General features: G+C 38.0%; 1 protein-coding gene across 2 annotated transcripts in view; it reads left to right on the top strand.

Moving 5' to 3' along the window:
• Positions 1-17313, top strand: part of CNTNAP5 (contactin associated protein family member 5) — an 876843-nt gene that overhangs the window by 550441 nt on the left and 309089 nt on the right. For both annotated transcript variants that reach the window (XM_055108578.2, XM_008953637.5), the window contains exon 12: positions 15493-15612. In XM_055108578.2, coding sequence (XP_054964553.1) covers positions 15493-15612 — 120 coding nt within the window. The remainder of the gene's footprint in view (positions 1-15492; positions 15613-17313) is intronic.

Genomic DNA, 17313 nt, shown 5'->3' with positions numbered 1-17313 from the left:
TTTAATAGGTCAGGATGGGGCCCAATAATTTGCATGCCTATCTTGAAAGCTCAGAGTATGCCAATTGTCATCGGTCTGAGGAACATAATCAGGGAACCAATGCTTTAGAAGGTGTGTGTGCCCACTGAGAAGGTTCAAGCCTGCCCGTATCTTTACATACCCACGACTTTACTTCCAGGCAGCTGATGGCCTAGACTCAATTCAGCTTTGAATTACTGGGACAGTTTATATTGAGCTTGCTTATGCATTTATATTTTAAATATAAACCTTATTATTTTGTAAATCTCATAGATTAATGTATCAGATCATGGAGGGTCAGGGTGACGTCAATGTAATAAGAATGTTAGTCACAACAACATTCTCTACTTATGTTTAGCAACTGCTGCTACATTTTATCTTAAGTAAAATGTGTGGTGGTTTTTAAGAAGAAAATGAAGTATAGATGCCGGCTTGGGTGGTGGTGAAGCTGGAGGCAGGCACAGTGCTTTCTTTGCCTTTCTCACAGAGCCAGAGGTCATCTGGCTCATGTGTTGCCCTAATCAGACACCACAGGCCAAATCAAGCAGACACCAGGCTCTGGTGCAGTGTGTCCCGGGAGCCTGAAACATCTTTTGGGACCTGACCTACAGCATAACATCCCATCCTTTAACTTTTTTTCAGGTTTATTGAGGCATATTTCATAGACCATACATTTCTCCTAGTTAAAGTGTACAGGTTAGTGGTTTGTAGCATACTCACCTGGCTGTGCAAGCCTTCTTCACTATCTTAATTGTAGAACATTTCGATGCCCCAAAAAGTGACCCCATACATGGTAAGTCATTCCTCATCTCCCCTCCACCACCCCCAGCCCCTGCAGTCACTAATGTACTTTCTGTCTCTATAGGCTTGTCTAATTTGGACATTTAACATAAATGGAATCATACAATATATGCTCTCCTATGACTGGCTTCTTTCATTTAGCATGTTTTCACGATTTATCTGTGTTGTAGCATGTCTCATTCCTTTTCACTGCCTAGTAATATTTCATGGTATGGAAATACCACATTTGTTTATCCATTCATTGGTTGGTAGGCTTTTGGGTTGTTTCCACTTTTTGACTATTATGAATAATGGACATGCATATGTCAGCTTTTATTTGGGCACATGTGTTCATTTCTCTTAAATATATACCTGCAAGTGAGATTGCTGACTTAACCTCCTGCCTCCTTTTTCGACTTTGTACCTTTACATAATTTATAGTAAACTTTGAACAAAAAAAAGCACTGTGAGGTTCTGTGTACCCCAATTTCCCCTGTGCTAATATCTTACGTATCTATGGCACGATATTCAAAAGGAAATTGATGTCGCTATACTATATGGAGCTTACTCAGATTGTATCCTTTTTTCATGAACGCAGTTGTGTGTGTGTTTAGTTCCATGGAATTTTAACCACATGTAGACTTGCACAATCACCGCCATAATCAAGATGCAGAATAGTTTCATCATGAGGATTCCTCCTGCTATCCTTGCTGTGGTTTGAATGTGTTCCCCAAAGTTCACATGTTGAAAACTTAATGCTTAATGCAACAGTGTTGGGAGGTGGGACCTTTAAGAGGTGATTAGGCCATGAGTGCTCTGACTTCCTGAATGGGTTAATGCTGTTATTATGGGAGTGGGTTAGTTACTATGTTTCTCATCAAAGGATGAGTTTTCCCCTCCTATTCTCTCTCTCTCTGTCTCCCTGCCATTCCACCTTCTACCAAGGGATGATATAGGAAGAAGGTCCTCACTAGATGCAGTCCCCTGGACCTTGGACTTGCAAGCTTCTAGAACCATAAGAAATAAAACTTTGTACTTTATAAATTACTAGGTCTCACATAGCCTATTATAGCAGACAGCAAACTAAGACAATCCTGTTATGGCCACACCTGCACTCTCCTATCTCCATTTGTAACCTGTAGCAACCACTAATCTGGTTCCATCTCTACTAACCTCCTTTTAGGTAATGAAAATGTTACAGAACCTATGTCTATTTTCAGCCTGTACCAGCTATGTGCAGACTGGGACACCAAAAGATCTATTTTCTAATTTAATCCCCAGACACATTGTTTGAACTAATTTCAGCACTCCCATTAGTTTTAACATATTTATTTTTCTTTTCTTCACTGAAAGAAGGCCAAGGCAAAGTCCCTCAAACCTACCGCACAAGGGGTTTGATAAACTTAATTAAATAAATGGCTGCTAAATGCAAAATGCTTCACAAGCATTTACTTAATTACTACAATTAATTTGATCCTATTGATGTCCGTAGGCTGTGCATGGAGATCTGTAACTAAATATGCAGTCATGTGGTAAATATTATATTGCTGGGGACATAGGAACAAAGGAAGAAACAGGACCGATACATTTTTAAGGCCTTAAAAATATGTACTCAGCTTCTTGTCTATTTCTATAGTTTTACAATAGGAATATAAATGGCAGTGCAGAAACACCACATCTCTGACCTTGATACTTGAAAAGGTGAGGTCTAAATAAAACTATTTCGCTGTCTGAATACTATCATTATCTTTAATGAGAGTGGGCATCACAAGGACATTTCAAATTGTACCTTAGGCAATAAATTAGCTGCCAGAACTATATTCAGACTATTTTCCTCAAAAATGAAAACACTGATTCATCTGCTCTGTCCAGCTACATTATACATCTGTTCACATTAATATAAAAATCTATTCTGAAGAGACTTAATATGTCTATCGTTGTCCTTTTCATTGAAGAGCACATATCTTTGTGAGTACCCCTAATATCAGACCTTCAAATGCAACAATAGGTTTACTAGTTACTGTTTTTTCTAATGGAGACAAATCTTGTTACTGATAATGTTTATTTTGCTTTTCCTTCACACTCCCATCTTCTTCCCAACAGAAAATGTGATGATTTCCTCAAAGATGACCTTCAATGCTAATTTAGAGCTTGTGTAAGCTGTAGCAAGTCATTTCATATACAGTGGATGGTAATCTCTGTCTTGAGCTCTACTGGGTATTGCAGAGAACAAAGATATTGCCATAGAATTTTTAAGTTTAGCTCAATTTAACCTTTACCAAAGGTTAAATGGGGACATTCAACTAATAATATTAATTAAATGTATATCTTTTAAATTTAGAAAACGTCTCTGTCCTCTAGAAATATATGGTCTAACAAGAGAGATCAAAATGCTAATCCAAGGATTTCCATACATAGCAGTGGAGAAAGAGAAAGGAAGTCTACCTAACTCAGACTGATGATATGGAAAGGCTTTCTGGAGGAAGGAAGCCTGGGATTTAGTCTTGATGAACATACATATTACACCGATATGTCACCATGTTGCACCCTTGTTGCACTGTTGCTGTTCTATACTGAGAAGGAGCCACTCTGCACTCATATAGTGAACACCTACTCATATTTTAAAGCTTACCTTAATGGTGGGAACATTTATGGTGTCTTCTCTACCTCTGCAGAAAAGATTACTTTATAATTACAAGCAGTTCAAAAAATGCTTGTTTATGGAACAATGTAAAACCAACAAAATAAGTCTTCATCAAACAAGTCTTGCTTTTATTCTTATTCCTTCTTCCTCTTCCTTTCCATTCTCTATACATAACCTTTATAAAAATGCTGTTTTCTTAAAAAAGATGAGCAAATACAAATAAGTTCATACCCCCATTTATTAGATAAACATTAGCATATTATACATGCATTGTCTGTGCTTTTCTCTCATAGCTATATATTCAGAAGCTCAGCTTGTAGTGTTACGTGTGGGGATGCTTCATTCCTGTTCAAAGCTGAACTATATTCTATGAGTGCAACATAGTTTATTCAACTAGTCCTCAATTGATGAACACTGAGGATGATTTCTGTCTTTTTGCAAGCACAAATGGTGTTTTAAAAAAAATATGGAAACATCTTTTTTCCCCCATTTTTTACCAGTGTTTCTTGGAGCAAATCACTAGACATGGTGTTTCTGGGTCAAAGTTTAAATGTATCTGTAATTTTGCTAGATATTGCTAAATTCCACATTTAGGATTTGTATGATTTTTGCATTCCCTCTCAGCCACATATATATATGTATACGTGTGTGTATATATATATATATATATATATATATATGTGTGTGTGTGTGTATCAAAATAAAAGGGTAAATGGACAAATATATATATATATATAATTAGCAATGATCCAATATATTATATATGCTCATGATATGAGTGACCACTCATAGAAAAATAAATGCAAATAAATCTAAAACACATAAAAACATGTCTGACCTTGCTTATAGGAAAAAAAAATGCTAAATAAACTGACATTGAAATCCAATTTTTCACATATCAAATTAGCAATGATCCAAAAGATTGACAACACTCCACTGCTAAGCCTGCTAGGGAAAAGGCCTTTCCCCTATAATATAACTAATATTCTCATTTTCATTAGCACTTATTTTTCTATAAGTAACATCAGACATCTTTTATGTGTTTTAGATTTATTTGCATTTATTTTTCTATGAGTCTCCACTCATATCATCAGCATATATTCCTATAGGTTGCTACCTATTTTGTCTTTATTTTTAACTTGTAAAAGTATATTAGAAATGTTAGTGCTTTGTGATGCAAATTGTAATTTTTCCCAGTTTGTCCATTTGCCTTTTTTTTGTTTATTGTATCTTTTGCCATTCAAAAATGTTTGTTTTTTTTTTTAATTTATTTTGAATATTAGGAAATTTATCTATATTTTTGTTTATTGCTTCTGGATTTTGAATCATTGTTAGTAATACTTTTGCTGCTTCTAATTTACATAGAAATTCAGCCTTGTTTTTCTTTAGTACATGTATGTATTCTATTTTTCAATATTTAAATCTCTGATTCAATTAAAATTTGATCGTGGTCTGCAGTATGAGGAGTGGATTTAATTTCATCTTTTTCCATATAGTTTCCCAATTATCTCAATATCACATGTAATTTTTTTGTTTTTCTACTGATTTGAGTTGCCTTTATCAACAAATATCTATAGTTGTGAATTATTTATTTAAATATTTAGATAAATTATTAAATATTGAACCTCTCTTGATTTTTTGGATTAAACATTCCCTTGGCCATTATGTAATTTTAAAATACGTTATTTAGTTCTGTTTGCTGACACTATATTTAAAATTTTGTGATTGATATTCATGAGCGATTCTATAATTTTGGTTTTCTTTCTTTATGATGTTTGTCAGGTTAAGGATCAGCTTTGCATTTACTTTACATAACAAATGTGGAAGATGGGAAGATATCTTTCTTTTTCTGTTCTTTGGAGAAATAGATGTACCAGTGAGATGATTTGTTCTTTAAAAGGTTCATTTGAGAAACCATTTACTCTCACAATATTACAATCTTACTGTATTATCTCAGGGCGTTTGTTTGTTTTTGTTTTTTTTTGGAGATGGAGTATTACTTACTCTGTGACCCAGGCTGGAATGCAATGGCAAAAATGTGGCTTATTGCAGCCTCAAACTCATGGGTTGGGGGAGCTCTTTAAATACTTTTTCTATTTTTTATAGGAACAGGTCAATTTAAATTTTGTGTCAGATTGAGGTTAATGTTGGTAAGTTTAAGATGCTGAATTACTTGAGATTTAGAACCATGTCTTTTTTTTTGCATGTAATTTTCTCAGAGCTTACCTTAGAGTTAGTGAAAAACAAGTGCATTCTCAATAAACGTGTGTGGAGTATTTGTTCCATAATGTGTTAGGCAAGCAATGTAGGCCAAATAATTTAGTAAACAAAAGTGTATGCTTGTACTTCCTGAAACAGTTGGTGAATTGCACATGTGTGTTTAACTGCTTCCTTACACTTTTCATGAAGAATAGTAAATGGTTTTTTTTTTTGTTTTTTTTGTTTTTTTTTTTTTTTCGCTCTGTAAGTCAGCAGCAAATCAGAGGAACTCTTTGCCGTTTATCATCTCCAAAACAGCAACTTCAGTGATGGGGTGCTCATAGGAGACTGAAAATTCACCTGGCTAGAAATTAGGCTAGAAATGAGGGAAGCTGAAGGAGAAGGTAGCCCATCTGGAGTAACGCACTAGTAACATGTATCAGTAGATGAGCCCATCTGGCTGCCACACACTAGTAACATGTATCAGTAGATGAGCAATGATGTGTGTAATCTACAGTAGCACATCCTGCCCTTCATTGACCTTACACGCATGGAATCAATGTCTGTGCTATGCTCTTGCACCTGCCGCATCTCATGTAAAATGTCTGTTGTGGGATATGCTGACCAGAGCTATGCAAGGAAAGGAATTCTGGTAAATGTAGTTCCAGTTTGGCTTAAATTGACACAACTCGAATCCACCACAATGGCATGACAAAAGGAGACAAACACAGGGGCACACACACAAAAACCCCCAAAATACAACAACAATACTCAGAGAGAGAGAGAGAGAGAGAGAGAGAAAGAGAGAGAAAGAGAGAAGCAAAAACCACAGGGGAAAAGGGCAAGAAAATGTTGAAAGCAGAAAGTGAGTAGATGATTAGGAACAGGTAACAGATTAACATAATTAAAATGCTGAATCTTAATTTACATGCAGTGAAATCCAAGAAACAAACAAATCCACATTACAAAATCCCCCAAAGGCACAGAAGTAGGAATCATCAGTCACCTTTGCAAGTGAAGGTGAAGGCAAGATAAATACAGGAAGAGTAAATCTACATCTGTGTAAGAAGTAGTTAGATTATCAGTCCTCTTTCCAATTGTGGACACTTGGTGATTGCTCCTTCACCACTGAGAGAGAAGACTGGAAGTTTTTCTTTTGGAGAAAACACAATTCCTAAAACTGAGAGAAAACATGTATGGTTGAAGAAGGTTGTACCATATTGAAAATGGGGTAAGGTATGAAAACATTTATATAGAAAGAATGCTAAGACCTGGCCTTCTTCTCTTCAGCTCCGAGATATTCCACAGCCAAGCATACATCCTCTAAATCATAGACTCTAACAAGAGCAAGAGAAAGACAAAAGACACTAACATGAGCATTTCTCACAAAATTCTTCAGCCAGATAAGCCTACATTAAAGTCCTTGGAAGACAAACCACAGACATTTGTTTACAAATACCAAGTAGTATTTCAGGGACCACTATCAAATACGAGAGAACATCCCAGAAAGCACTATTACATGAAATATAAGATAGAGACCAAAGCAAAATACACAACAATTAAAGCAACTAACCAAACAAGCACAGCTTAAAGGGAACAGCCTATACAGAGGAAAGAAAGGATCAAAGGCACTGTAATATGATTAATATTCTTAGACACATGAATGAAGTATTGCGTCAATGAGTCAAGCATCACGTGCTATTAGAGAAAATAATATTTAAAGGAAAAAAAACCAATCTTCTATAATTTTAAAAATACTGCAACTGAAATAGCTTAAAATGGAAACAACCCAAATGTTCTTCAATGGATTAAATATTAAACTGTAGTATGTCCATGTTATGAAATACTACTTAGCAGTGAAACTGGAATTGACAACTGATACATCACAAAGCTTGAATGGATCTCAAGGGAATTATTTTTAGTGAAAAAGGCCAGTTTTAAAAGGAATATCCAGCTTGAGGGTGAGGAGATGCTTTGGGGAGACAACTGTAACCAGACGGGTAGCTCAATGTCCCATATTACAGCAAGTCAGAAGAATCCAGAAGATACTTTTGATTTTCAAACACATTTTCAAACATATGAAAAAGACAAAATCGGCCAGGCTCGGTGGCTCACACCTGTAATCCCAGCACTTTGGGAGGCCGAGGCGGGTGGATCACGAGGTCAGGAGTTCGAGACCAGCCTGGCCAACATGGTGAAACCTCATCTCTATGAAAAATATGAAAAATAGCTGGGCATAGTGGCATGTGCCTGTAATCCCAGCTACTTGGGAGGCTGAGGCAGGAGAATAGCTTGAACCAGGGAGTCGGAGGTTGTAGTGAGCCAAGATCATGCCACTGCACTCCAGCCTGGCGACAGAGCAAGACTCCACCAAAAAAAAAAAAAAAAAAAGAATAAAGACACTATCATGTAATTGTCCCACATGTATCCTTCATTCAGGCTCAACAGTTATCAATATTCTCCCATTTTTATTTCAACTATCCCCTCCTCACTTGTTTGATGCAACATCTTATTTATTTGTTTGTTTGTTTGTTTTTAAACTGAGACAGGGTCTTGCTCTGTCATGCAGGCTGGAGTGCAGTGGCTTAATCATAGCTCACTGCAGCCTCAAACTCTTGGAATCAAGCTACCCTTCTGCTTCAGCCTCCTGGGTAGCTGAGACTATAGGCACAAGCTACGCACCCAGCTAATTTTAAATTTTTTGTAAAAACGGGGATCTAACTATGTTGCTCAGGCTGGTCTCGAGCTCTCAGCCTCAAGTGATTGTGCCACCTCAGCCTCCCAAAATGTTGGAATTACAGGTGTGAACCACTGTGCACAGCTGATGGAGCATTTTAGAAACAAATTGTGGACATATAATTTTACTACAACTACAGTATTTATAGTGAACAACTCTCTAACACAGGACAACTCATCTTTTAAAACATCATTACACTGCCATAATTGTAACTATCAAAATTAAAAATACTTAATATAATCTGTTATAAAATCTGATCTATAATTTTTGTGGTTATCTTAAAACATCTTCCCTCTCTCCCTTCCTCCCTCCCTCCCTCCCTTCTTTCCTTCCTTCCTTCCTTCCTCCTTCCTTCCTTCCTTCCTTCCTTCCTTCCTTCCTTCCTTCCTTCCTTCCTTCCTTCCTCTTTCCTTCCTTTCTTTCTTTCTCATCTTTTCTTTAATGTGTTTGAATTAGGGTCTAAACAAGATCTAAGCATAGTGTTTGACTGACTGATATATCTTTTGCATTTCAACTCCATTTGCCATTTTTGTTGAAGAAACTAAGTGAAACATTCCCGTATTCTAGATTTAACTAATTGCATTCTTACAGTGTGGCTGGGCATGTGGGCCTCTTTCTGTAAATTGGTTTTAGATCTTGGGGCTCGAATACGTTTAGCTTCAATTTTTGTAGCAAGAATGTGTTTTAGATGGTGTTACATATGTCTTATTGTGCCACATTAGAGGCACCCTGATAATCACTTTTCATGATGTTAAGATTGACCCATGAGTTCAGGTGTTAATTGAATCCACTGACTAAAATATCCCATTAATGTTTCAACTAATGGTTTGGCAGTCCTTGATGATCATTGTTTAATCCTTTATCTCACTGGGCGTTACTAAAGGATGATTTTCAAATTCTATTATTCTTTTGCAGATTCTGGTTTGGTTATTCTCTAAAGACTTTTTTCATGGACTGTTAAGTTGCATTCAAATACATTTATACAAGAAAGACAGGATATGATCTCTATTCTTTCTAATATTCAGGACATGACTTCATTCTCTATTAAACTTCAGAGGGGACCAATGGACTTGAGTAGAGAGACAAGATAGATGCTACGTAGGTAGATACATACATACATACATACATACATACATATATACATACATACCTACATACATACATGCATACATATATAAATTGATTGAGGGATAGATAGAAACTAATAAATTGTATATATTTAACAATCAAAGTGACTATTATTTTTTATGCCCAAATTGTCCCATCAAACTAACTCCTGGGCTGTTTTGAGATAATCCCAGTCTTTAATAAAAGTCTTGTTTTTAGGCAAAGCAAGACATTCCACTTTCATTCTGTACTTTTCATGGTCCCAAAATTGACTCAGTAAAATCTTTTTTCCTTTTATGTGTGAACTTTTATTTAGAGACAACTCTCTGTGCATTAATTTGCTTCTTGCACTTTCAGTGGTCCAAATGTGAAAATGCATCATTTTTTGAAAGCATTAAATTATAAGCTTAAGCTTATTACCAATTCTAAGATATATTGCAGAATTTTATCTGTTTGCATTTTATATTTTATCTTTTATGATAAGTAATTTAGTTTCTGTTGATAAGACAATTATTAGCTTTTTCTTGCTATGTTTAATAGTTTCATAATATAATAGCAATATCGTTTAAAATGAGGTTATTAAATGTATTTTTATATTTTAAATTTTTTTGGTAGGATACATCCTACTAGTCAAACTACTGTTTCAATATCAAATATGTTTAAATCTATACATTCATAATAATACTAAAAATATTTTCATCCGTTACTTTGGGGCACCCTAGGGAAACATTTCAGCATTTCGAAACTGATGAATTAAAGTGAAAGCATCAACCATGTAACTCGCTTTTCCCAAATAATCTTGTAGTTTAGGGAAATCAAACGATGAGGGTTGTTTCAGTTTTGTAAAACATTCCCATTAATAAATCAGGAAGGGATGATAGCATTAGATTAACCACCTACAAGCTGGTTTGTCTTTGGGCAAAGTACTTATATTTTATGAACTCATTTACAGTGTCCATAAATGGCAATGCTGTTACCAGGCTTTGCCCTCAGAGATCTCCCAGTTACTGAGCCAGCATTTAAGGAACAAGTATATCAATAACAGTAGGTTAACTAAGATGGTAAATCACCCCAAGATCTCAATGACTTAGTGAAATAAACATTTATTTTATGTTCACATCCCATGCTGTGTGACCTGTTCAATGAAGTCAAACAATGATAAAATCCATGTCTACCCTATTGATCCATTTCATTTAGCTTCTTGGGATTTTTTTCTGAGAATTTTGGATGCCTCACTGATTTGCCTTGGGCAATGGGGCATCAGCAAACATCATGCAAGCAGAGGCCTGACAAGTACTTTGTTTCTTGCTGTTCTGGGAGGCTGTACCATGTAAACTCCCCTGCTAGAGTGTGAGAGGCCACGTGGGCTGAAGCAAAGAACTACAGCTTACCACCACCCAGCCTGGCTGACCCAGCAGCTGACTGCAGATGCATGAACTGCCCAGCCAATCCCAGACTAAATGGCTGGCCTGCAGAATCATGGCTTAGTCATGATTTAAAGTCAAATTTGGAGTTTTATGTGTGTTTGTTTTTATACAGCAAAAGAACTGATGCACTGAGGATATAGATGATGGAAGATTAGCAATATACTGGGAGTTGCTGAAGCTGGTTGTGATGCTAGCAGGATCCTCTCTGTGCTCTTTGTATTTGAAAGTTTCTGCAATGAGAAAGTTAAAAAGAAAATATTAAATTTCAATATTGCTTTAAATAATTCCTGGTTAAATTATCTTGTTTTCATTTTCTTTCAATGTTTAAGAACTGTTATTCTAGGCTGAGTGTGGTGGCTCACACCTGTAATCCCTGCACTTTGGGAGGCTGAGGCAGGTGGATCACATGGTCAGGAATTTGAGACCAGCTTGACTAACATGGTGAAACCCTGTCTCTACTAAAAAAGATGCGGTGGTGTGTGCCTGTAGTCCCAGCTACTCGGGAGGCTGAGGCAGGAGAATTGCTTGGACCTGGTGGAGGTTGCAGTGAGGCAAGAGCATGCCACTGCATTCCAGCCTGGGTGACAGAGCAAGACTCTGTCAAAAAAAAAAAAAAAAAAGAAGAAGGAAAGAAAGAAAGAATAGAATTATTATATTTAACTTTTAAAAATTATTGAAAATAGTTTTATGGTTTCAAAATTAAAAATATAAGACATTCAGAAATGTCTCACTTTCATCTTTGTCCCCTCCCACATTTTTCCTCTCTCTCCATAGTTATCCTCTTATGTTAATTCTTACCTGAACATTTTGGTAGATATTTTAGATAGTTGTTAGTAAATTTGGAGTTAAATTAGCAATTTATATGTAGAAAACTAGGCAAATGAGAAAATATGACAATTTTAAATTTCAAGAAAAACTAAATTTTGTTCAGAAAAGAAAAAGTAATCACATTATAATATGTAGTTAATCTATGAATAGCATTTACAATGTCATATCACCAAAATAGTAATCATTGATGTAGCTAAAATTATTATACAACTAGACTGGATGGATGGGGGAATGGAAAGTTGTTTTTATTTTGGGGATGGGGGGATAAAAAGGGCTAAATTCCCATTTTCCAACTGTTAAATAAACAGATAACTTGTAAAAGTAAAAAAAAAAATAAGAAGTAACAATATAGACATGCTATTTAGTCATTCCAGTCAATAACAGAAAAATGAACTAAGAATGAAAAGTTATTTCTGTGCAGAAGGGAAGTTGGGGCTACTGATCTTTTATACCAAGGCTTGTGGTTTATGATGAAAATTGAAAAAAAAATCAGGTATACAAAAACTGTATTAGTCCGTTTTCACGCTGCTGATAAAAACATACCTGAGACTGTGCAATTTACAAAAGAAAGAGGTTTAATTGGACTCACAGTTCCCCATGGCTGGGAAAACCTCACAATCATGGCAGAAGGCAAGGAGGAACAATTCACATCTTAAGTGGATGGCGGCAGGCAAAGAAAAAAGAGCTGGTGCAGGGAAACTCTCCCTTTTAAAAATGATCAGATCTCTTGAGACTCATTAACTATCATGAGAGCAGCTCAGGAAAGACCCGCCCCCTAATTCAATTACCTCCCACCGGGTTCCTTCTACAACACATGGGAATTGTGGGAGTTACAATTCAAGACGAGATTTGGATGAGGACACAGCAAAACCATATTAAAAACTCATTAAAAAAAGGAGAGGCAACAAGTCATGAAACAATACTACTACTATTAATAATATAGGCTCATATTAATCAAGCACTTTCTATGTGCCATATGTGGATTACGTCTTTGAATCCTTACTACAACAGTATGAGGGAGGCTCTTTTTGAGTTACTGTAGTCTAATGAGACAATTTATACTTCGAGAGTTGATTAGCTACCTATTGTAATGAAGGATTCTAAAACAACACCTGGAAACAACAGACATTATCATCTCAGAGTGTCTCTGGGTCCGTAAGCAACTTAGCTAGGTGGTTCTGGCTTGGTCTCTCATGCAACTGCAAAAAAGATGTCCACAGGGCTGCTTTCATTTTAAGGCTTGATATGGGGATCTTGCTTTGGTGCCCATTCGCAGGGCATGCTGCCGAAACTTCCAGGCTCACTCCTGTGGGCCTCTTGCAAGGGCTGCCTTGTTACATTGGAGTTGGTTTCTACCACCGTGAGTGATCTAGAACACCCAAGATGGAAGTCACTGTTTTTTTATAATCTAATCTTGGAAATGGTATCTACCACACTATCATATTCTATTTGTTAGAGCAAGCCAGTAAGTCCAGCCCACTTGGAGGGAGGATGTAATTTTGTCAGCAGAACATGAATCCCAGGAAGTACCTGTCCATCACGGGAATTACCTCAGAGGTTGCCTAGCACAGGTGGGGTAGCTTGTCCACGCTTCCACAGGGAGAAAGGGGTAGCCCTGCCAGGAAAAACCACCCATTCTGAATCCAAGGTTTATGTTCTTAACTACTATGCAACTGCTCACATGCTGTGGGGTGGTGTTTCCGTTTTGTGGGACAACAGCAACTCCTTCCACATAGCTGTCATCCTGGGAATGTGGGAGTGGTTGGGAGGTCAACATAGACAACAGCTGATTTTCACCTTTGTGACAAACACCCAAGGGCATTATCAGGTTTAGGCAAACAAAAATAATCTGTACATTATGCTCACAATGTGGGGCACAGATTGTGGCACTCCCACATACCTCCTGCTGCGGAAAGTTTGCTGGAATGCAAGAGAGAATGCCATGAGAACAAGGATAACCTTGAGTTCACTCTAATTTATAAAAAGTCAAACCCTCTCAGGCTTCATAACTTTCCTGGTAATAAATTATTTGAGCCACCCCTCACATTTGATCATGACAAACTGCAGCTTCCTCTTCCTGGGATGGGACATTAGTCACAAGGGGCAGGAGTTGGCTAGGAGAGGAGTTGGTACTATATCTTGAAAGCTGTTGGGAGCTACTGAAATGTTTAAAGCATCATAGGGTGACATGATTGGAGATGTACCTGCTGCTCTGAGCAACAGCATTTTGTCTGAAGCATCAGACAACATTCTATATTCTCATATATGAGACAGTAGATGTCTCCTTTGTACCCCCAACAGATTTATTCATGTTAGCCTAATAAAATTTATATATTTCCCAAACTTGCAGATTTATCAAAGCTCCCTATCTCAGGACACCTGAACCTGCCTCTATCTGAGCATGCAGACTTTTGTGGCTGCCAATCAAGCTGTGAGCTTTCTGGGGTAGAGATTTATTGCCTCCTCCATGGTTCCATCCTCTGGTGGCAACCTCATCTGTTGACACGTATTAGGAACTCAGTAAATGCTTATTAAGTCAAAATAAACTGAAATTCATTGTGCACTTACTACATGTTATGTACTATACTTAGTACTAGGTACATAAAAATAAGACAGTCTGGGCCAGGCGCAGTGGTTCACACATGTAATCCCAGCACTTTGGGAGGCCGAGGTGGGTGGATCACGAGGTCAGGAGTTCGAGACCAGCCTGATCAATATGGTGAAACCCCGTCTCTACTAAAAATATAAAAATTAGCTGGGCGTGGTGGCATGTGCCTGTAATCTCAGCTACTCAGGAGTCCGAGGCAGGAGAATCTCTTGAACCCGGGAGGCAGAGTTTGCAGTGAGCCAAGATCAAGCCACGGCACTCCAGCCTGGGCAACAGAGCAGACTCCACCTCAAGAAAAAAAAGAAAAAGTCTTTTATTAGTAAAAAGCCATACTGTATGTAAGCAGTAATTTTTTTAATTCATGAGTCAAACATTTGCTCAGGCCCTGCTGTGATTGTTGCACTCTGCTAGATGCTGGGGCACAACATCAAATGACAGGTGACCACTACTCTTACAGGTTCTGTAACCCATTGAAAGAGACACAATGGTATTTGGATGATCCAAGCTCAGTATACAGTGGGAGCAAGGAGGAAGGTCATAGAGATAAGCAAAGAGGAGGGCCATGTAAGAGGTGAGGGGCCACATTTTGAGAGGCATTACCTCTGCACTGATTTTAAAAGAATGAATGAATTTAAATAAATGGAAAATAAGGCTGGGCCTGGCGGATCATGTCTATAATCCCAGCAGCTTGAGAGACTGAGGCAGGAGAATCAATTGAGGCTAGGAGTTTAAGACCAACCTGGATAACAGAGTGAGACCCCATCTCTATAAACATTTTTTAAAAAAAATTAGTCAGGGTGGTGGCTCACACCTATACTCCCAGCTACTCGGGAGACTGAAGTGGGAGATCACTTGAGCCTGGGAGTTTGAGGCTGCAATGTGCCGTGAGCCGTGATCATGCTACTGCAGTCTAAAACAAATAATAATAAAAAGAGAGAGAGAGAGAGATGAATGGAAAATCTGAATGTCAAACATCAGTATCAAGCCACTGGTACTGGTGTGTTAAGGCTTGGGGAAAAAGTCAAAGATATAGAAGAAGGGAAATGAATACACATAGAGCAAATCTAAGTAGGAGTTACTGATTCCTGCAAAGGGATATGCAGAGGCAAGCAAAGTTTTCTCTCTGCTGCCTTTGTCTTTCCAGCCATCTACGAGCAATCCTGCGAGGTGTACAGGCACCAGGGGAATACAGCCGGCTTCTTCTACATCGACTCAGATGGCAGCGGCCCACTGGGACCTCTCCAGGTGTACTGCAATATCACTGGTAAGGGTGCAGTAGCCCTACTCACACTTAACCACCCCACTTCATGGAAGGAAGCAAAAATAAATTCACTGGAGGGGGATACCTACGTGAATAAAAATTTGAAAGACCAGCTGGTCTCCTTTGGGGAGGAAATGGTATTCTGGTGAGTAATGCAAATTTGCAGCTAGGTTAATTTTCATGAGACAGAAAAAAGAAAACTTGTTAATGGTCTTGATAATGTTTCACTGAAGCAAGAATTAATTATCAGTGGTTTTCTTTAGGGCCTCCAAGGGCATTTTCTCTCCTGAAACTCAAAAACAGAAAGAAAACGTAAATAAGCAAACAAACAAACAAAACTCCAAATCAGTGGGAAGCCCTGACTCAGGAAGCTGGAAAGCTTGATTCCACTCTGGCCCCAAGGGATGCATGACCCTTAGGTGAATACTATAGTTTCTCTGAGCTTTATCAGTGAAATGAGAGTAATAGTGCCTACCCCCAGAGCTGTGAGAATTAGATACAATCATGTGTATTGGAGCAGCTAGCCAGGCTGGTTGTTCTTAGATGCCTAACCAAAACAAAACAAAACGAAAAGGTGAGTTTTTTCATTTTTCTCTGGAAATTTCTTGATAGCTTAAACTTATTTCTTAAATGCAGAAGGACATGGTAAGAGGCAATCATTACACGGGCTTAGAAACGGCATATGATCCTTAATTTACCATGAAATACATTTCCACAAAACCAAATCTTGAGGTAATCATTATTTAAAAATCCAGCTATGCAGCCAGGTGCGGTGGTTCACGCCTGTAATCCCAGCACTTTGGGAGGCCTAGGCGGGCAGACCACGAGGTCAGGAGATCCAGACCATCCTGGCCAACACGGTGAAACCCTGTCTCTACTAAAAATACAAAAATTAGCTGGGTGCGGTGGCATGTGACTAATCCCAACTACTCCCGAGGCTGAGGCACGAGACTCGCTTGAACCCAGGAGACGGAGGTTGCAGTCAGCCGAGATCGTGCCACTGCACTCCAGCCTGCGACAGGGCGAGACACCGTCTCAAAAAAAAAAAAAAAAAAAAAAAAAATCCAGCTATGCAAGCACTCCTATTATGAGCATCATTAATTGGCACACGCACATTTTTTGTTTGTTTGTTTGTTTCAAGCACTGGTCTTCAGAGATGCCAGCTGCATCATGTAATGAAGCAGGAACGTAGGGGCCTCTTTAGGCTCATTGAGCCTTCAGGCCTCAGGATTTTCTGCAACAAAGCAACCACATTTATGGAGTGCTTTCTGTAGGCAGACACTGTTTTAGATACAGAGGGTATGAAAAGTAAGACACAGTGGCTGTTGTTCATGAGGCAGTAAAGTCAGGAACACTACCGTGAGGTATCTCCAGCTAAATGCAAGAAAACTATTGGAAAGAAATGGTGAGTAAGGAAGCACAGTAATTTGCCCATCTGGATACAAAGTCCTATGCTGTCTGCGTAGAAAATGCTGGTGACCTGGCATTGGGTGCCATGTCCTTGCATTTCCGTAATAACTTTCTTTATCTCTCCAAAATGGTTGTATGATAGCTGCTTTTCAAAAGCCCTGTAACATAATTAGAAATTGTGCTCCTGTTGTCTTTTCATGGTTGTGGTAACCTATAGTGTTCAACAACCTGGTCAAAAACTAGGCTTCTCAGTGGATCTCGGTTATTTTAAAAATGTAATTAACATATGGACTC

The sequence above is a fragment of the Pan paniscus genome, chromosome 13, assembly GCF_029289425.2.
Source record: "Pan paniscus chromosome 13, NHGRI_mPanPan1-v2.0_pri, whole genome shotgun sequence".
NCBI lineage: Eukaryota > Metazoa > Chordata > Mammalia > Primates > Hominidae > Pan > Pan paniscus.
Note: the sequence above shows the minus strand (reverse complement) of the source record. Positions and strands in the feature narration are given on the sequence as shown.